At 46.1% G+C, this 21,172-nt stretch overlaps 1 protein-coding gene across 2 annotated transcripts in view; it reads left to right on the top strand.

The window, feature by feature from the left end:
• The window catches only part of LOC123774177 (uncharacterized), a 184,678-nt gene extending 166,607 nt beyond the window's left edge, over nt 1–18,071 (top strand). For both annotated transcript variants that reach the window (XM_069312714.1, XM_069312713.1), the window contains 3 exons: nt 1,528–1,701; nt 3,859–3,957; nt 16,885–18,071. In XM_069312714.1, coding sequence (XP_069168815.1) covers nt 1,528–1,701; nt 3,859–3,957; nt 16,885–17,025 — 414 coding nt within the window. In that variant the 3' untranslated portion in view covers nt 17,026–18,071. The remainder of the gene's footprint in view (nt 1–1,527; nt 1,702–3,858; nt 3,958–16,884) is intronic.
• The last annotated feature ends 3,101 nt before the right edge of the window (nt 18,072–21,172 follow it).

Raw genomic sequence — 21,172 nt, 5'->3', positions numbered from 1 at the left:
CCTCCTGCGGTTCCTGTTCCTCTTCACCACCTCCCTCTTTCTGTCCGGTTATCTCGCCTACAGGATTCTCTTTCCGTTCGTATTTCTGATGTTTCTCCTCGTGTTGTTCCTTCTTTGCCCCCGTGGAGGGTCCCTCTTCCGCGGTTTTGTACATCCTTGACCCGTATCACTAAAGCTTTTACCCCTCCTACGGTTCTAAAACGCCTTTTCCTCGAGCACTTTTCTTCTCACTCCCGCTCCGTTTCTGTCTTCACCGATGGGTCTAAGTCAGCGGACGGTGTTGGCTACTCTGTTGTTTTTCCTGATCGCACTTATATGTGTCGCTTGCCTCCGGAGACTAGCATCTTTACAGCGGAACTTTATGCTATTCTCTATGCTCTTCGTCTCCTGCTTTCTCGTTGTCAGTCTTCCTTTGTAGTTGTTGTTGACTCTCGTAGTGCCCTCATGGCTCTCGGGTCCTTTAATCCGGTTCATCCAGTAGTTGTCGAGATCCAGCATTGGCTGTTTCTCGTTCACAGTAAATTTAAGTCGGTTGAGTTTTGTTGGGTTCCCAGCCATATTGGTGTGTCTTTAAATGAGCGTGCGGATGCTGCCGCCAAGGAAGCTGTCCGCTCTTGTCCCATCTCTCGTAAAGGCATTCCGTATTCCGACTTTTACCCGGTTATCCATTCCTCAGTCCTTACCCGTTGGCAGGCTTCTTGGTTGTCTGTTACTGGTAACAAGCTACGTACTCTTAAATGTTGTGTTTCCTCGTGGCCGTCCTCCTTCCACCGTAACCGGAGGTGGGAAACAGCTCTGGCGAGGTTGCGTATTGGCCATACTCGCTTAACCCATGGTCACTTGATGGAGCGCCGCCCTGCCCCTTATTGTCCTAGTTGCATTGTCCCTCTTACGGTCGTGCATGTCCTTCTTGAATCTCCTGACTTCCAGGACGAGCGTGTGTCTTGCTTTCCGACCGCCCCTCGCGGTCACCTGTCCCTCGATAGAATTCTTGGTGACTCGGATACTTTTGATATTGTTCGCCTTATGCGTTTTTGTTCTCGTATTGGCATCCTTGGTGATATTTAGCGCCCTCTGATTATTTTGCGTATTTGATGGTGCTACATAGCCTTCCCGGTTTGGTGCCTTCTTTTGATAATTACTTACTTACTTATCCTCCCCCTGGGACACAAGCTTATCCTCCCCCTGGGACACTACAAGCTTATCCTTCCCCTGGGACACTACAAGCTTATCCATCCCCTGGGACACTACAAGCTTATCCATCCCTTGGGACACTACAAGCTTATCCATCCCCTGGGACACTACAAGCTTATCCATCCCCTGGGACACTACAAGCTTATCCATCCCCTGGGACACTACAAGCTTATCCATCCCCTGGGACACTACGAGCTTATCCTCCCCTGGGACACCCCTAGCTGATCCCTCCTTTATTGAAAACGTTTTATACATTTCATTTAGATCCTAGTCATTAAAAGCATATAAACCTGTCTCCAGCCACAGTAATCTGTAGCTTGTGTCCTCCTGCAGCGCCGGCAGGAGTGGTGGACGGCGTGGGTGGACGCCCGACGGACGGGGACCCAGCTGGAGGAGCGGCAGACTGTTCTGAGGAACGAACTGGACGCTCTTCATCGCCGCATCATCGGTTCCATCATCAAGCGAGAACCTATCATCACCGGCGTCAGAGACGAGCCTTCCAGGAAGGTCTGTTGTGGCCTGTTGTGGCTGCCTCACCTTCCAGGAGGGCCTGTAGTGGCTGCCTCACCTTCCAGGAGGGTCTGTAGTGACTGCCTCACCTTCCAGGAGGGTCTGTAGTAGCTGCCTCACCTTCCAGGAGTCTGTAGTGGCTGCCTCACCTTCCAGGAGGGTCTGTAGTGGCTGCCTCACCTTCCAGGAGTCTGTAGTGGCTGCCTCACCTTCCAGGAGGGTCTGTAGTAGCTACCTCACCTTCCAGGAGGGTCTGTAGTAGCTGCCTCACCTTCCAGGAGGGTCTTTAGTAGCTGCCTCACCTTCCAGGAGGGTTTGTAGTAGTTGCCTCACCTTCCAGGAGGGTCTGTAGTAGTTGCCTCACCTTCCAGGAGGGTCTGTAGTAGCAGCCTCACCTTCCAGGAGGGCCTGTAGTGGCTGCCTCACCTTTCAGGAGGGTCTGTAGTAGCTGCCTCACCTTCCAGGAGGGTCTGTAGTAGCTGCCTCACCTTCCAGGAGGGTCTGTAGTGGCTGCCTCACCTTCCAGGAGGGTCTGTAGTAGCTGCCTCACCTTCCAGGAGTCTGTAGTGACTGCCTCATATTCCAGGAGGGTCTGTAGTGGCTGCCTCACCTTCCAGGAGGGTCTGTAGTAGCTGCCTCACCTTCCAGGAGTCTGTAGTGGCTGCCTCACCTTCCAGGAGTCTGTAGTGGCTGCCTCACCTTCCAGGAGTCTGTAGTGGCTGCCTCACCTTCCAGGAGTCTGTAGTGGCTGCCTCACCTTCCAGGAGTCTGTAGTGGCTGCCTCACATTCCAGGAGTCTGTAGTGGCTGCCTCACCTTCCAGCAGGGTCTGTAGTGGCTGCCTCACCTTCCAGGAGGGTTTGTAGTGGCTGACTCACCTTCCAGGAGGGTCTGTAGTGGCTGCCTCACCTTCCAGGAGGGTCTGTAGTGGCTGCCTCACCTTCCAGGAGGGTCTGTAGTAGCTGCCTCACCTTCCAGGAGGGTCTGTAGTAGCTGCCTCACCTTCCAGGAGGGTCTGTAGTAGCCTGTAGTGGCTGCCTCGCCTTCCAGGAGGGTCTGTAGTGGCTGCCTCACCTTCCAGGAGGGTCTGTAGTGGCTGCCTCACCTTCCAGGAGGGTCTGTAGTAGCTGCCTCACCTTCCAGGAGGGTCTGTAGTAGCTGCCTCACCTTCCAGGAGAGTCTGTAGTAGCTGCCTCACCTTCCAGGAGGGTCTGTAGTAGCTGCCTCACCTTCCAGGAGTCTGTAGTGGCTGTGTACTGGTGTGATGAAATACTGACATACTTGTGTACCTTCCCCCTAGTACAGTGCACACTGGTACACTTCTGCACTGATTTGCAAGCACAATTCTGACTTAGTACACTGTTCCACTTGTACACTTGTTCGTGGGTATTCCGAGTAATTAATGAATTGTGCAATTGATCATACTCGCTTCTTGTTGTTTTTATGCTAATTACTCAATTGTTTACTTGTTTATTATCCCTTCATTGTATTATATGTTCATTGTTTACAGAATGACATATTCAGTGTTATTCAGTTGTTTAGCGGATTCCTGCTATTCTAACTCGGTTTGTTTACAAGTCTCAACACTGTTCTGTTGTTAAAAGGCTTGTTCTACGGGGCTCTTGTTCACTTGTAATTCTTCAAAAATCAATGAGTGGAATACTTCATGTATTCTACTCATTGTTCCAGGAACTACATTGTTCCAGGAACTACAATGTTCCTGGAACATTTCCAGGAACATGAGCTCGTGCAGACGAAGAGCCACAATAACGTGGCTGAAATATGTTGACCAGACCACACACTAGAAAGTGAAGGGACGACGACGTTTCGGTCCGTCCTGGACCACAATCGACTTGATAGTGGTCCAGGACGGACTGAAACGGCTCGTCGTTCCTTCGTCATCTGGTGTGTGGTTTGGTCATTAATGAGCTCATGTGTAATGAAGGCTCCATAACATTGTGCTCTCGTCCGCCTGTCAGCCAGGGTCACTGAAAACGTGTTCCTCTCAGCAGAGTGACTTTGAGGATCACTGGTAAACCAATGAAGATAAAATGAAACATTTTTGACCAAACTCGAGCTTAGGCGGGCGATAGGTCGGAAGGGAAGGACGTAGACTGAATGCAAGATGTTCACAACATGCTTTTCTCCTCCTCAGGCTAACTACAAGATCTCCGTCATCCGTCTCAGACATGAGATTGAGGACTTGCGGAGAAGGGTTGAAGCCATGGAGATCAAGGTGGAAGCAGAGATGAAGGTGAGTGCCTGAACAGATCACACAATGTGATTAATGTTCCTAGGGGAAACAGACTCGAGTTCTGGGATAAATTTATTAGTACATGAGGTTCAGGACGAGCACATGAAGGGCCTCTTCTAGAACAACTATAGAATGCCTACTACTACTACTACATGGGTTCAATTATTTTGATTGGGCGGTAGAGACACGGCGTTGTTTCTGGCAGGTCGGCGTTCAATCCCCGACCGTCCACAAGTGGTTGGGCAACCATTCCTTTCTCCCCTGGGGGGGGGGGTAGAAATAGCCTAAGCTACTCTATCCCTTTGAGTTGTATTTATTGCTTATCTCAATAAACATACTTGAACTTGAACCTTTCTCCCCGTACGATCCCAAATCCTTTTTCTGACCCCTTCCCAGTGCTATATAGTCGTACTGGCTTAGCGTTCTGAATGAGGTTTTGATTGGTTTATAGAGGCGATGTAACAGATGGAGAACAAGCAGCCTCTCTAATACACAAGATAACAGCCTCTCAATACACAAGATAACAGCCTCTCAAAAACACACAAGATAGCATCTACGATTGTTATGGAGGGACTGTACTAAACATATGGTGTTTAGTACATTCCTTCTATCCACCGCGCAGAGATTATTCCCTTGGAGAGCTGAGAGATTCTTCCCCTGGGGAGCTGAGAAATTCTTCCCCTGGGGAGCTGAGAGATTCTTCCCCTGGGGAGCTGAGAGATTGTTCCCCTGGGGAGCTGAGAGATTGTTCCCCTGGGGAGCTGAGAGATTGTTCCCCTGGGGAGCTGAGAGATTCTTCCCCTGGGGAGCTGAGATTCTTCCCCTGGGGAGCTGAGATTCTTCCCCTGGGGAGCTGAGAGATTGTTCCCCTGGGGAGTTGAGAGATTCTTCCCCTGGGGGAGCTGAGAGATTCTTCCCCTGGGAGACTGAGAGATTGTTCCTGTATTTACCACATTACTATTCTATATATTGTCGTTCTGGTTCTGAAACTGTTTGCCGTCCAAGATATCTAGAAACCCACATAAGTCTATAATGTTGAATTTCTAGATTACCATCGAGGAGACTATCATACAATATCATGAGGCCTGGTCGACGACCGGGCCGCGGGGACGCTAAGCCCCGGAAGCACCTCAAGGCAACCTCAAGGTAAGGTACAATGAGAGAGGAACTGCATAACATCACCTGGCGGGAGCTAATTGGACATGACGTAGAAGTATCTTGACGAAACTTTAAGGTCATCGCGGAATTCGTTCAAGTATACGTGCGAAAAAGGAGAAAAGGAGTCATGGGTTCGTATCCTGGCCGGGGAGGATTTACTGGGCGCAATTCCTTAACTGTAGCCTCTGTTTAACGCAACAGTAAAATGTGTACTTGGATGAAAAAACGATTCTTCGCGGCAGGGGATCGTATTCCAGGGACCATAGGATTAAGGACTTGCCCGAAACGCTACGCGTACTAGTGGCTGTACAAGAATGTAACAACTCTTGTATATATCTCAAAAAAAAAAAAAAAAAAAAAAAAAAAAAAAAAAAAAAAAAAAAAGGAGGAAGAAAAGAAAGGGAACTAAAGATGGATGACTCGGGCAGAAAAACAAACATTTATAACTAAGACGAACGTGTGGAGAAGGTATAAATCAACGATGGACATCGTTGATTATAAGATATATAAAAGGACATTAAACTCAGCCTCTCAGGAAATCAGATCGGCCAGAAGAAACTACCCGCCAAACACACACCGAAACTACGACGTTGGTACAACGTTCGAACAAGTTTTAACACCTCCTAACCAGTTATAACAACCAATATAGCAAGTTGTAACAACGTTCTAATACGTCATAAACACGTTAAGCCAAGATGTAACAACTTTATTACAAGTTGTAACAAGCGGAAAATAGAGACAGTTTCGGTTTGTGTTTCCAGGGTACGTAAGAACACTTGCCCATAACATAAAGAAAGATCCAAAGTAGTTCTATGCCCATATAAGAACTAAAAGCAAAAACTAAGGACTCGGTAGGACCCTTGAAAGATGAGACTAGCTAGGTTATAATAAACGATAAAAGCAAACACTGAATATTTTACATCAGTGTTCACACTAGAAATATTAAGATGACATCCCATCACTCACACAAATGTTTGAAGGAGGTGAAGAATGAATTAAGGGATGTATTCATAACATGTAACATAATTAGGAAAAGCATTAACACACTAAAAGATTCAAAAGCCCCAGGTGTGGATGGAATCCAATCTAAAGTCATAAAGGAACTTGCAAAAGAACTGCCTATGAAAGTACTTTTCATAAAATCTCTGGGCCAAGGGATAATTCCCCTAGATTGGAAATATGCAAATAATAAATAATAAATAAATAAATGTTTATTTAGGTAAAGTACATACATACAAGAGGTTTTACAAAAATTTATAGATTTATAGATAGAGCTAGTACATACAGTGCCTAAAGCCACTATTATGCAAAGCGTTTCGAGCAGAAATGTCTCCCCTATTTTCAAAAAAGGCAAAAAGAGCCGAGCAGAAAACTACCATCCAATCAGCTTGATATCACACATCTACAAACTCATAGTCTCTCTCCTCAGGCAGGGAATCACTCACCATCTTCCAGTGAACAATCTTGTAAAATCAACACAATATGGGTTTGTTAAAAACAGATCCTGCCTTACAGACCTGCTCACATTTTTGGAAAAGGTCACCAACTACTGAAAGGACCCCCCTCCCTGCTCAGCTCGTTGTCGCCGTGTGGGGGCTTAGTGGACGGCTGCCGGAGTGTGATGCTCCTTGGGACAGTCCTCTGTCCTTTTCTAGCCTTGTGCTCCTGCTGCCGTCCTCTCCAATTCTGCTGGGCATCTTTTTCTTTTCCTTCTGTTTCGTTTTTCTCCCCCCTCTTCTCCTATCTGCTTGCCGTTTCCTGCCGACCTTTTGCTCGTTCTGGTTCTTCCCTTGGACTTCTTCTATTTTGACGCCCGGGTGCCTGAGGTGGCATACTCTTGCACCCGTAGAACTGTAGTACCCGACGTCGAGAGCGAGGGGAACCTTTTATTGTCAATCCCCCTTTCGTCACTGAACCCGATCTCGACGGACTGTCGGTTTCTTAAGGTGACGTTTGTGGGGCGTATACTCACGACGCACCCCTAGGAGGCCCCGGCAAGATCGGCGATAGCTTCTTGTTGGGTGTCCTGCCTCTAATTGTGGCTCCATGGTGGGTGTGGGGGCACATTCGTGAATGAATTCTTTTTTCGTCATGATGATAACCCCTGTTTCGGCTGCTTCTGGTGTACCTTCTCAGGCTCGTGGGGTGGGCGACCAAGCCCCCGAGTCGGTCCGTATTGGAAGACCGGGCTCTGTAGCCTCCGCTGCATTGGGCCCCGACCTTGCTCCTCCTTTGGCCTCTCTGACTCCTTCCCCTGGCTCCCCTCCCTCCTCTGTGGTTGGGTCGAGCCCCAAGCCCCCAGTGGTGACTACCTCGTCCCCTGGCGCGGCTCCTTCTCTAGTTGTAACTACTGCGCCTTTTAACCCCTCTCTCTCTGGGGGTTCTCACCGCCGTCCTCGTCACGGCCGCCCTCGCTCGATTCCTTCCAGTTCTGCTACCTATCAAGCCTTGTTTGGTCCCGCGTCGTGGGCCAAATATTTTGATCTCCTCCCTCTTGATTCTGCGCCTCCTGACGATTTCTCCCTCCATCGACATCTCGTTGATTCCGTGGATGCCTCCATTACTTTCAACCCCACTCGTCTCGGTACACCTGTCGTTGCTGCTCCTTCTCAGGATGCTGCTTCCCGCTTGGCTGCGTTATCCTGCCTTGGCGAGACCCCTGTTCGGGTCTCGAAGAACGCTCAGTTGAATGCCAGTGTTGGCACTATAATTGCTCCCACCCCATGTTGCGACCGGTGTTCGGGACCTGCGCGACTGCCACGACGATATTCGACATATCCTTGCTGCCCAGGGCCATTCTATTCTCCAGGTGGACACGTTTACTCGTCCCCCTCGTGGTAGTCGCCGTCAACCCCTCCGGGTTGTGAAGATTACCTTTGATGGTAGGACCCTTCCACCCTCTGTCATTCTTGCTGGTGCCAGGTGCTCTGTCCAGGAGTACATTCCTTCTCCTCGGCTCTGCAACAAGTGCTGGAGGTTTGGGCATGGTGCCCTCCGCTGCACGGGACTGTCTCTCTCTGTCCTTTGTGTGGTGGCGAAGGTCACTCTAAGTCGGAGTGCACTTCTCCCCAGGCTCGTTGCCTCAACTGCGGTGAGGCCCATCCTACCTTCTCCCGTGCGTGTGTCCATTTCAAGCTTGACGCAGCCGTCCTCAACTTGAAGCACCGGGAGCGTTTATCTTTTCCTGAGGCGAGACGCCAGGTTCGCCGGCTCCCGCCTTATGCTAATATCTCTTATGCTCGCGTGTTGCGCTCTTCCTCTCCTCGTCCTTCCCGCCTTCCTCAGACTCACAACCGTTTCCGGGCCTTGGACCCTGATGCGCCCACTGCCCCCTCCTCTGTTCCTTTGGGTTCTCTCCCGAAGGATCCTCCTGGTCCTCTGTCCGGGGTTCCCCTTCCTTCTACCCGGTCTGTAGTGTCTCCTGTGTCTTCTTCCTCGTCCCCCTCCGATCCTCCTTCCCATCCTCTTCCTCCATCTATCGGCTCTCCCCACCGCCTGTCGGTGCGGGCGGATGTCCATCGCTCTCCTAACGGCCGTCGTGTGTGCTCTCGTTCGGCTTCTCCTGTTGAGACACTGGAATCCGTTGCCCGGTACGTAGTTGCTGGGACAAAGGTCTCTTTAAGTCAGAAGCGTAAGCCTGGCTCCTCTCCTTCCTCTTCCCCGGCGGGTAAGAAGGCTTCGCTTTCTTCCTCAGCTCCTACGTCTGGTTCTGTTGCTCCTTCCCCTCCCGTTTCAGTGGTTGCGCCCCCTGTTCCTGCTATGGAGGTTTCTTTGGCCCCTGCTTCCCTTTCGGTTGCTGCTCTTGCTGGGGTGCGCTACCCTCTTTCTACTCCCCCTCTTCCTGCTGCTGTCTTTGACTGCTCCTCTCCGTTGTCTCCTCCTCTTCCTCCTCCTCCTCCGGACCCCGCCCGCCCCCCTCTGATCTGTTCTCCCGTTTCCTTCCCTCCGTCTTTGCTCAGTTTACCCATGCCCCCTAACCCTGACTTTGCTGACCCTGATCCCGACCCTGATATTCTTTAACGTGCTCTGTTGCTCTTTCGCCTTGGTTTCTTCCTTGTTCTCTGGTTTTGTGCTTTCTCTTCTCGTCGTTGTCCATTCTTCAATGGAACGTTCGAGGTTATTACGCCAATTTCCTCGAACTCCAACTTCTGATTTCGCGGTTTTCGCCCCTTTGTGTCTGTCTCCAGGAGCCAATGCTTGGTGCTCGTCCTGGTCGTTTTCGTGGCTATTCCTTTCTCTTCCCCCCCCCCCCAGCCATTGCTGGGGCTTCTAATTCTTCTGCTCTCTTGATTCGTGCTGATGTTCCCTTTGTTCCTTTACTTTTTCCTTCGCCTCTCCATTGTTCTGCTGCTCGTATCTTTGTGGGGAAATGGTACACAGTTTGTTCCATTTATCTCCCCCCGAGTGTCCCGCTCTCTCTTCCTGATTTGAAACACCTCCTAGACTCCTTGCCGGAGCCTGTGCTCCTACTGGGTGACTTCAATTGTCGTCATTCCCTTTGGGGTGACGTTCTGACGAATACCCGGGGTCGCCTCCTTGAGCCGTTTCTCCTCTCTTCTTCCCTGTCTCTTCTGAATTCTGGTGAGCCCACTCATTTTGACTCTCGGACTTGCACCCTTTCTTGTCTTGATCTTTCTCTCTGCTCTTCTTCTCTTTACTTAGATTTCACGTGGCAGGTTCTTGATGACCTCCATGGAAGTGATCATTTCCCCATCCTTGTTTCCTTTTTCTCTTTTCGCCCTTCCCTCTCTTTCCCTAGGTGGCAGTTGGCTAAGGCAGACTGGACCCTATTTACCCTCAGTGCTGCTCTCTCTGACCTCTCCCTTCTGCCTCTCTCTCGCGCTCTCCTCCTTTTTCATGACACTGTCTTCAACGCTGCCCTCCGCTCTATTCCTCGCTCTTCCTCTCGGGGTCCGCGGAAGTGCGTTCCCTGGTGGAATGCGGACTGTGCTCGGGCTGTCCGCTGTAAGCGTGCAGCCTGGAAGAGGCACCGCCGTAGGCAGACGACCGATTCTTTTCTTTTCTTTCGGAAAGCGAGTGCGGTGGCCCATAGGGCCATCCGTACGGCTAAACGTGAATGTTGGGCATCTTATGTCTCAACAATTACGTCCGAGACCCCTCTGGCCCAGATCTGGAAGCGTATCCGCAAGATAGCGGGTAAGTTCGTTCCCGATGTTTCACCGGTCCTTCACCTACATGATACTCTTGTGGCGGACCCGTTGCAGGTCGCTTCCGAACTGGGTTCCCACTTTTCTTCTGTTAGCTCTGGTCTTCATCTTCCCCAATCTTTCCTTCTTCGTAAACCTGTCCTTGAGTCTCGTCCTTTAGATTCTGCACTCATCTTCAGCTTCCCTATAATGATCCCTTCTCTCTCTCTGAACTTCGTTCTGCCCTGGCCCTCTGCGGTTCTACGGCGGCGGGCTCCGATGGTATTCATTATGAGATGCTTCGCCATCTCCCTCCGAGCACATCTCAGTATTTACTGAGTCTGTATAATCTGATCTGGGAGTCGTCATCAGTCCCTGAGGACTGGCTCGATGCCGTTGTCCTCCCTGTTCGCAAACCGGGGTCTCTGGGTACTTCCCCAGAGGACTTTCGCCCTATTGCTCTCACAAGTTGTGTCTGCAAACTCTTTGAACGTATGGTTAACGTTCGTCTGATGTGGTTCCTGGAACACCATCACCTCCTCTCCCCTTCTCAATTTGGTTTCCGCAAGTGCCGCAGCACGGCAGATGTCCTGGTGAACTTGGAGGTCTATATTCGTACTGCTTTTGCTGCGAAGACCTCCGTTGTTGCCGTCCTTTTTGACCTGGAAAAGGCTTACGACACCACTTGGCGTTATCATATCCTATCTCAACTTCATTCTTTTGGCCTTCGTGGTCATCTCCCTTTCTTTCTCCGCAGCTTCCTCTCTCGTCGTTCCTTTAGGATGCGCCTTTGTACCGCTCTCTCTCCCTCTTTTCAGCAATACGAAGGTGTGCCCCAGGGTAGTGTTCTGAGCACTACTCTTTTTCTGGTTGCCCTCAATGGTCTTCTTTCCTCTCTTCCTTTTGGTGTCTTCTCTGCTCTCTATGTCGATGATCTTACCCTTTGTTGTCAGGGTGATGATTCGCCTCTCCTTCAACGCCGGCTTCAACTTGCAATTGATGCCGTGTCGTCTTGGGCCACAGGTCATGGCTTCAAGTTCTCTACTTCTAAGACTTGTGCCATGACTTTTACGCGGAAATGGGTTGTTCTTCGTCCCTCTTTGTCACTTTATGGTCATCCCCTTGAATACAAAGATTCCACGAAGCTTTTGGGGTTATTCCTTGACACTCGTTTGTCTTGGTCTCCCCATATCTCTTACCTCCGTGTTGAGTGCTCTAAAGCCCTTACCCTCCTTCGGGTCTTGTCCCATACTTCTTGGGGGGCAGATAGGCGCACTCTCCTTGCTTTACATTCCTCTCTCGTCCTGTCTAAGCTCGATTATGGTTGCCCTGCTTACTCGTCTGCTTCTCCTTCTACTCTTCGCCGTCTTGATGCTTTGCACCATACTGGGTTGCGCCTCAGTTCTGGTGCCTTTCGTTCGACTCCCATCCTTAGCTTGTATGTTGACACTGGCTTCCTGTCTCTCCAGGACCGCCGTGATCGCTACTGTCTTCGCTATCTTGCGCGGTCCTTGCAACATCCTTCCTCTCGCCTCTGTCGTGCTTTAACTTTTACCCCTCCTGCAGTTCCTGTTCCTCTTCACCACCTCCCTCTTTCTGTCCGGTTATCTCGCCTACAGGATTCTCTTTCCGTTCGTATTTCTGATGTTTCTCCTCGTGTTGTTCCTTCTTTGCCCCCGTGGAGGGTCCCTCTTCCGCGGTTTTGTACATCCTTGACCCGTATCACTAAAGCTTTTACCCCTCCTACGGTTCTAAAACGCCTTTTCCTTGAGCACTTTTCTTCTCACTCCCGCTCCGTTTCTGTCTTCACCGATGGGTCTAAGTAATAATAATAATAATAATAATAATAATAATAATAATAATAATAATAATAATTTTTATTTAGGTAAGGTACATACATAAAGAGATTTTACAAAGTTTGTTGGCTTTATAGATAGAGCTAGTACATACAATGCCTAAAGCCACTATTACGCAAAGCGTTTCGGGCAGGAAAAACATTAATGACTAAAGCTTTAAACTAATGGGTAAAAAGAATAAGATGTGTTGAGTACAAATAAAAATAGAGGTAAAAGAGGGGGGAACATTGTTGAAAAAGCAGCACAAATACAATTACAAATTATTACAGAAAATTACATTCAAACAGCGTTGATTTGAAAAAACAAAAAAAAACAAAAAACATACATGGGTTGACAACAGAGGGGCAAGGTGGGTTACAGGGAATTTATTAGGTATAGCTTCGTTTTTAACTTAAACTGGTTGAGAGAGGTACAGTCTTTAACATGGTTGGGAAGGTCATTCCACATTCTGGGCCCCTTGATTTGTAGAGCATTTCTGGTTTGATTAAGTCGTACTCTAGGAATATCAAAATTGTATTTATTTCTGGTGTGGTGCTCATGGGTTCTGTTACAACCTTCTATGAAGCTTTTGAGATCAGGATTGGCATTATAGTTTAGCGTTTTATATATGTATAATACACATGAGAGAATGTGCAGTGACTTAATGTCTAACATATTCAGAGATTTGAGTAGGGGTACCGAGTGATGTCTGGGGCAAGAATTGGATATTGTCCTAATAGCAGCTTTGTGTTGAGTAATTAGAGGACGTAAGTGATTTTGGGTAGTAGAGCCCCAAGCACAAATACCATAGTTGAGATATGGATAGATAAGGGAGTAATAGAGAGTCACCAGGGCAGGGCGTGGTACATAATATCTGATCTTAGAAAGAATGCCCACAGTTTTTGAAACTTTTTTTGATATGTTTAGAATGTGTCCCTGGAAATTCAGCTTGTGGTCAATGAGAATGCCAAGGAATTTGCCATCTAATTTGTTACAAATTTGGGTATTGTTTATTTTGAGATTTATTTGATTAGAGGATTTATTGCCAAACAGAATATAGAAAGTTTTGTCAATGTTAAGGGTGAGTTTGTTGGCAGTTAGCCACAGATGGACTTTATTAAGCTCAGTATTTACTGTGGCATTTAGAGCAAGGGGATCAGGACTGGAGTAAATGAAGGTTGTGTCGTCAGCAAATAGAATTGGTTTGAGGTGTTGGGAGGCATTTGGAAGGTCATTAATGTAGATGAGAAAGAGGAGAGGGCCAAGTATGCTGCCCTGGGGAACACTAATGTTGATGGGTAGGGTGGGAGAAATTGTATTATTCACAGAAACACATTGGAGCCTGTCAGTAAGGTAGGATTTGAGGTATTGTAGGGAGTGTCCTCTGACACCATAATGATGTAATTTAAGAAGAAGGTTTTGGTGGTTGACAGTATCGAAAGCTTTACGCAGGTCCACAAATAACCCAACAGGGAACTCATTTTTATCAAGAGCTGTATGAATCGAGTTAAGCATACTAATAAGTGCATCGTTAGTGCTTTTTTTGGGCCTGAAGCCATATTGGCAAGGGCTAAGTATATTGAGTTTGGCTAGATATGAGTAAAGCTGCTTATAGATTAGTTTTTCAAAAATTTTTGACAAGTTTGGCAGGATTGATATAGGTCTGTAGTTGTTAACATCTGTGAGATCACCACATTTGTGGACAGGGGTTACTCTCGCTTTTTTTAGAATATCTGGAAAGGTTTGGAGTTCAAGTGACTTGTTGAAGAGCAAAGCAATAGCAGGGGCTAAAGATCTGGAGGCTTTTTTGTAGATTAAAGTTGGTATCTCCTCAAGGGCACCAGACTTGGTTTTAAGGGAAAGGATTATCTCATTGACGTCAGTGGAGTTAATAGGCTTTAGGTACAGAGACTGTGGATTGTTACCTGTAAGATAGTCCTTAATGTCAGTACTGGAAGATGGAATATCATTTGCAAGGGATGAACCAATGGAAGAGAAGAACCTATTGAACTCAATAGCAGAATCAGAGGCTGAAAGCTGACCATCGTTCAAGTCAGCGGACGGTGTTGGCTACTCTGTTGTTTTTCCTGATCGCACTTATATGTGTCGCTTGCCTCCGGAGACTAGCATCTTTACAGCGGAACTTTTTGCTATTCTCTATGCTCTTCGTCTCCTGCTTTCTTGTTGTCAGTCTTCCTTTGTAGTTGTTGTTGACTCTCGTAGTGCCCTCATGGCTCTAGGGTCCTTTAATCCGGTTCATCCAGTAGTTGTCGAGATCCAGCATTGGCTGTTTCTCGTTCACAGTAAATTTAAGTCGGTTGAGTTTTGTTGGGTTCCCAGCCATATTGGTGTGTCTTTAAATTAGCGTGCGGATGCTGCCGCCAAGGAAGCTGTCCGCTCTTGTCCCATCTCTCGTAAAGGCATTCCGTATTCCGACTTTTACCCGGTTATCCATTCCTCAGTCCATACCCGTTGGCAGGCTTCTTGGTTGTCTGTTGCTGGTAACAAGCTACGTACTCTTAAATGTTGTGTTTCCTCGTGGCCGTCCTCCTTCCACCGTAACCGGCGGTGGGAAACAGCTCTGGCGAGGTTGCGTATTGGCCATACTCGCTTCACCCATGGTCACTTGATGGAGCGCCGCCCTGCTCCTTATTGTCCTAGTTGCATTGTCCCTCTTACGGTCGTGCATGTCCTTCTTGAATGTCCTGACTTCCAGGACGAGCGTGTGTCTTGCTTTCCGACTGCCCCTCGCGGTCACCTGTCCCTCGATAGAATTCTTGGTGACTCGGATACTTTTGATATCGTTCGCCTTATGCGTTTTTGTTCTCGTATTGGCATCCTTGGTGATATTTAGCGCCCTCTGATTATTTTGCGTATTTAATGGTGCTACATAGCTTTCCCGGTTTGGTGCCTTATTTTGATAATTACTTACTTACTTATTAAAACTTTTTAAAATACTGTACAATTTGGAGGATGTTGATCCTGAAAATTTCTTCCAAAGATCAGATATAACACAAAAAGGAGCAACGGGTTCAAGCTCAACAAGCCACAATGTTGGACTGAGAACAGGAGATGCTTTTTCACCCAGTGTTATAAACCCATGGAACCGCCTACCCGCAGAAACTATAAATGTCGCAACTCTTAACTTTGAAAATTCAACTGCAAAAGATGATCAGAGCAAATGGGGGGCCTTTATTTATTTATTTATTTATTTATTTATATACAAGAAGGTATATTGGGTACAGAGCATTGAAGTATTATATTCTTGTAAAGCCACTAGCACGCATAGCGTTTCTATCACCTTTGACAAGGTGCCGGCTTACTGTCCATATCGAGGCCACTAGACTGTTAGTGGCCCCTCAGGTAAATTCAGGTATATTATTTAGTGCGTGGGGGTTGGGGGCTGAATAGATAATAATGGGATTATTATCACATTATTATGTGATAATAATCACATAATTATTTGAATAATGTGATTAGTAGTATCGTCACCAAATAGTATAGGTTTAAAAATATTAAACATTTAACAAATTATTATTAATATTATTATTATTAATGTTTATTCGGGTAAAAGTACATACTTTTGTATGTAAATAATAAATACATAAAAGTTGACTATCATTATTGTAATTTAATTCCGTCCAATATCTCCTGGGACAGTTTTAATTATCTCTGACACTACATTTTAGATTTTCCGACATATATTGCTATTTTTCCCTCCTTGACTGATGTGTATCTAAAATTTGAATCCCTTAACCCTCAAACCGCGCATATCATATATAAATGATATCAGTGACAAAGCCGAAACTGCGCACATCATTTATATATGATTTCGTGTCTAGCGCTATAATTTAATGTGATTGATATTCAGCCAATAGCTCCCTGTTTTCTACATTCATTTATGTTTCGATAAATGCAATAACATCCCATTCACCTGGGCTCTGGGAGACTCGAACCCTGGTCTCCACGTGTGTGAGGCCGAAGCTCTATCGACCGAGCTATTGAGTAGCCTTAATAAGGAAAGCTTCCAGAACTATCACCCTTCTGGCTCATGGTTCGTCTCCTAAAGCCCAGCTGAATGGAATGTTTATATCCACGGATGTGTGGATAACAAATTATTTTCAATTCCATCTTTTGTTTCGGTCCACACAAGCAATTGTCTATTTTATCATACAGTATTCCCAATGTTTGTGTGGTATATATTTAGTGTGGTATATATATGTGTTTATGCTTGTGTTCACCTATGATATTTTTAGCAAAACTTTTTGCCTTCTCTTCACTGTTTTTCTTTGCAAGTTTTGTGTCTTGTCACTATATTATCCTGAGCTGTTATCTTATCTCTCACACACAAACCTCTAAAATCTAATAGTTTAAAGTCCTGCTTCTTTCAAAACAAAATCTGCTAAGGTCATCACCCAATACGTCATTTATATAGTTATGCCAATGTACAAATCCTGGTTCTAGATTAATAATTTTTTTAAATTTTGCCCCTGAGGGGCGAGTTATTGGGCAGCATCACTCATTCTGTGAGTGAACACACCCCAATAGGAAGAAAACCCGATTAGTATTTCACAACTGAAACAATGCCTTCCAAGTTGGCACATTATCCCAGTTGTCATTGATAACAACTCCCCTTCAACACCACGTTTTTCTTCCTAATCATTTCTAGTGCTGACATAGATTTAAGTTCTATCCATGCCAACATCATTCCCCAATGTACATTTTATTGCAAAATATTTAAAGAGAATATTTAATAGTTAAGCAACTTAATTCCTGTATGTCAACAGCTGAGGACAATGGCTCAGAGAGAGGTCAAGACGCTGAGGTCAGAGGTCGGCAGGAAGAAAGCCAATGTTGCTCTCACTCAACGGGTCACATTGCTACGCAGCCCTACCAGCCTACCCCCGGACCTTCTCCTCCGGATATAGTACCGAAGCCACCACGACTTGGTGGACCAAACTCTCACAAGTCAAGTCTGGCCTCGGGCCGGGCTTGGGGAGTAGAAGAACTCCCAGAACCCCATCAACCAGACTGGCTTCAGTTTGAACAGCTTCTTCCAGGTTTCCGAATCTGTATATATTTCCTGAGCAACAGTGCATATCTATAACAAATGATTTGTACTGCTACCCTAGCCTGGGCTCTCAAAATCTGAATTGCTATAATACTAGATTAAAGAGCAGTGCTCAGGTAGATGTGGCTTCAATAGCCTGTGACTATAAATAGTCCTTTGTGACCTATGAACTAATAAGTTACTCAAGGCATCTAACTGAAGGCTGTTTTAATGCTGGAACCTCCATGACTCGTCAGGTCACCGTGCCCAAATGGTTATCCAGAAACCTTTCAGTTATTGGTCAATAACTGACAAGGTTGTAACTGGAGAAACAGATAATGTTGGTTATGAAAACAAAGTCAAGTGATGTAATATCTTGTAAAATATTTATTATGAACTTTTGTAAAACAATTTTTTTTTAAGCAGGTAAGCTAATATGGCTCATTTTACAAGCCGATTGTAAAAAATTCTTCTTTAGAAACCTTTGACTTCTACTACACCAGTTAACTAACTTCTTAACTTTGTTATCTTACTGCCTTAACTACTCCATTATAATTTGTATTTTGTGCTTTGTATTTCAGACATTTTAATTTTATTTTTAATTTCAGACATTTTAATTTTATTTTTAATTTCAGACATTTTAATTCAGACATTTATTGTATGTAGAAACCTCATAACTATGTACAGTTAGATTAAATATTTATATATTTTCTAGACATGTACAGGTAATTCCACATAGAATCTTTATGTAGCTATATGTAGCCCTATCTTCCCCCTGGTGGTGTGAAGCTGTACCATATACTGTGGACTGACCGAAGCACAAATATTGTATCAAAATGTCAGTTGCCAGTCTTGGTACCATTAATCTTTTGTAGCGTGACATTCATATTACTGTTTGTAAATAAAATGTCCATTTAAATTGTATACTGCATTCGATTCACCTCACCTCTAGGGGACCCAAACCGTGGACCCCTCCCCCCATGTGTGTGAAGACAAAGCTCTAGTCTTAAGGATTGACCACAGAATCAGCCAGAGTGAGAAAGAAAGCAGCTGGAGCAATGAAAGAGCTACATAATTGGAAGAGGTAAGCTCTAAAATGGTTTTACAGAGCAATGGCACCTTTTGTAATGTATGTGCTACTCAGTATATAATAATATATTGAGTAGCACATACTACTCAGTATATTATATACTAATTTTATATAACCAAAAGTACTTATGATGCCCAAATCACACATCAAGAAATGAAGAAATGACATATCAGTCAGTCCTGCACCATTATGTCTTGGAAGAGAGGAAGATACTAGCAAATATTTTAAGGTAATGAGCGATGTGAGGATGAATGTTAGAATAGGAGGAGTAAGGGAAAGTTAAGTAAGAATAAGAAGAAATGTAAGAATAAGGGGTAAGGAATAAGCAACAAGGGGCAAAGCTCAAGTCAGATCACGTTTTGTGCGAGATAACACCATGGGTCACATGTCGATGGCTTTTGCAAAATCTGTGTACATTTACATCAGCATTTTTATCTATCTTCCATTGCATCTAAGGCCATGTTTTACCTTCAAGGAATAGAAAGTAGTCATTCAATTGTACATCTTTGGTGCGACCCCATCTGGATTACTGCATCCAGGCATGGAGACCTCTAAAGATGACCTCCATCCAGGCATGGAGACCTCTGAAGATGACCTCCATCCAGGCATGGAGACCTCTGAAGATGACCTCCATCCAGGCATGGAGACCTCTGAAGATGACCTCCATCCAGGCATGGAGACCTCTGAAGATGACCTCCATCCAGGCATGGAGACCTCTGAAGATGACCTCCATCCAGGCATGGAGACCTCTGAAGATGACCTCCATCCAGGCATGGAGACCTCATCTTCAGAAAGACACAGCTGCTCTGGAGAAGGTGCAACACCGAGCAACAAAAGTCACACCAGAGCTAAGTCATCTCTCGTACCAAGAACAGTTGAGGGCCACTGAGTTAACACTGCAGACGAGGAAGGACAGGTCGGATCTCAGATACCTTTAAAATACTAAACAATTTGGACGATGTAGATCCCGATACTTCAAAAGGGGTGATTTATTTTTTTAAATTTGCCTCGAGGAGCGAGTTTATTGGGCAGCGCCACTCATCTTGTGAGTGGGCACACCGCCATAGTCACAGTATTGGGAAGCGCCACTCATCCTGTGAGTGGGCACACCGCCATAGTCACAGTATTGGGCAGCGCCACTCATCTTGTGAGTGGACATACCGCCATAGTCACAGTATTGGGCAGCGCCACTCATCTTGTGAGTGGACATACCGCCATAGTCACAGTATTGGGCAGCGCCACTCATCCTGTGAGTGGGCACACCGCCATAGTCACAATATTGGGCAGCGCCACTCATCTTGTGAGTGGGCACACCGCCATAGTCACAATATTGGGCAGCGCCACTCATCTTGTGAGTGGACACACCGCCATAGTCACAGTATTGGGCAGCGCCACTCATCTTGTGAGTGGACATACCGCCATAGTCACAGTATTGGGCAGCGCCACTCATCTTGTGAGTGGACATACCGCCATAGTCACAATATTGGGCAGCGCCACTCATCTTGTGAGTGGACATACCGCCATAGTCACAGTATTGGGCAGCGCCACTCATCTTGTGAGTGGACATACCGCCATAGTCACAGTATTGGGCAGCGCCACTCATCTTGTGAGTGGACATACCGCCATAGTCACAGTATTGGGCAGCGCCACTCATCTTGTGAGTGGACATACCGCCATAGTCACAGTATTGGGAAGCGCCACTCATCCTGTGAGTGGGCACACCGCCATAGTCACAATATTGGGCAGCGCCACTCATCTTGTGAGTGGACACACCGCCATAGTCACAGTATTGGGCAGCGCCACTCATCCTGTGAGTGGACATACCGCCATAGCAACATATACAACACTCCCCAATAGGAAGAAAACCCGCTGGGTTGTTCATCCGGGTGATGTAACACGAACAAGGAGTAACGGGTTCAAGATCAACAACCCCCCAGTGTAGAACAGAAAGATGCTTTTTCACCCCATAGGGTTGTAAATCCGTGGAACTGCCTTCCTGCTGAAGCCAACTCTGGTGGATTTTGACAACACACAAAACATCATCAGGGCAAATGACCTTTGACAAGCTGCCAGCTTCTTGTCCTCATCAGGGCCACTAGTATTAGTGGCCCTCGGGTAAATTCAGGTAAATGTCATAGTGGTCTGGCAGTTGTGATTGGCTGGAGCACCCTGTCCATCCCGTCCTCGACTAAAGTCCATTACATCCGGTGGCCGACCCCACAGACTCACTCATTTCTACACGCTGTTCATTCAAAACGGAAATTTTCTCAAATATAAATTAATACAATATTAGCATATTGTGCATATATAGGCATAGGTTAGGTTAGGTTAGGTAGGTTAGGTTAGGTTAGGTTAGGTTAGGTTAGGTAGGGTAGGTTAGGTTAGGTTAGGTTAGGTTAGGTTAGGGGTTTAGGTTCTGTTGGCGCTTATTTGTATTGGTATTTTTTTTATTATTATTATTTTCTACCACAGACGTGGCCGGACATTTACAATGCTAACCAGCATATATACATTTTCTTCTGTCCTCCATGGACAGGGTTAGAGAAGTGTTAAACATACAGTTCAGGGGTTTATTGAACACTCAACCACAGAAAGTGATTCGGTGCTTTTAAAATGCTAAGCTAACCTACATACGTAAATACATAGATACACAGATTTACGTATGCCCTACATAAAGTGTTTGATGTGTCTTTTACATAGTGTCATTAATGTGCATTTGCAAAGCTGATATGTAATTCTGATCAGCTTCCATATATACTTTATACACATACATGTACATACACACATATACGTACATATACATATATACATACATATATTCACACACACACATGCATTCACATACATTTGTTTCTTTTACACTGACAGGGTGAGATAGCTGATAGAGAAACTAGTGTGCAATTAAGCACTTAATCACTGAAGGTGATTAAGGTGC

This window comes from Procambarus clarkii, chromosome 73 (genome assembly GCF_040958095.1).
Source record: "Procambarus clarkii isolate CNS0578487 chromosome 73, FALCON_Pclarkii_2.0, whole genome shotgun sequence".
Lineage (NCBI taxonomy): Eukaryota > Metazoa > Arthropoda > Malacostraca > Decapoda > Cambaridae > Procambarus > Procambarus clarkii.
Note: the sequence above shows the minus strand (reverse complement) of the source record. Positions and strands in the feature narration are given on the sequence as shown.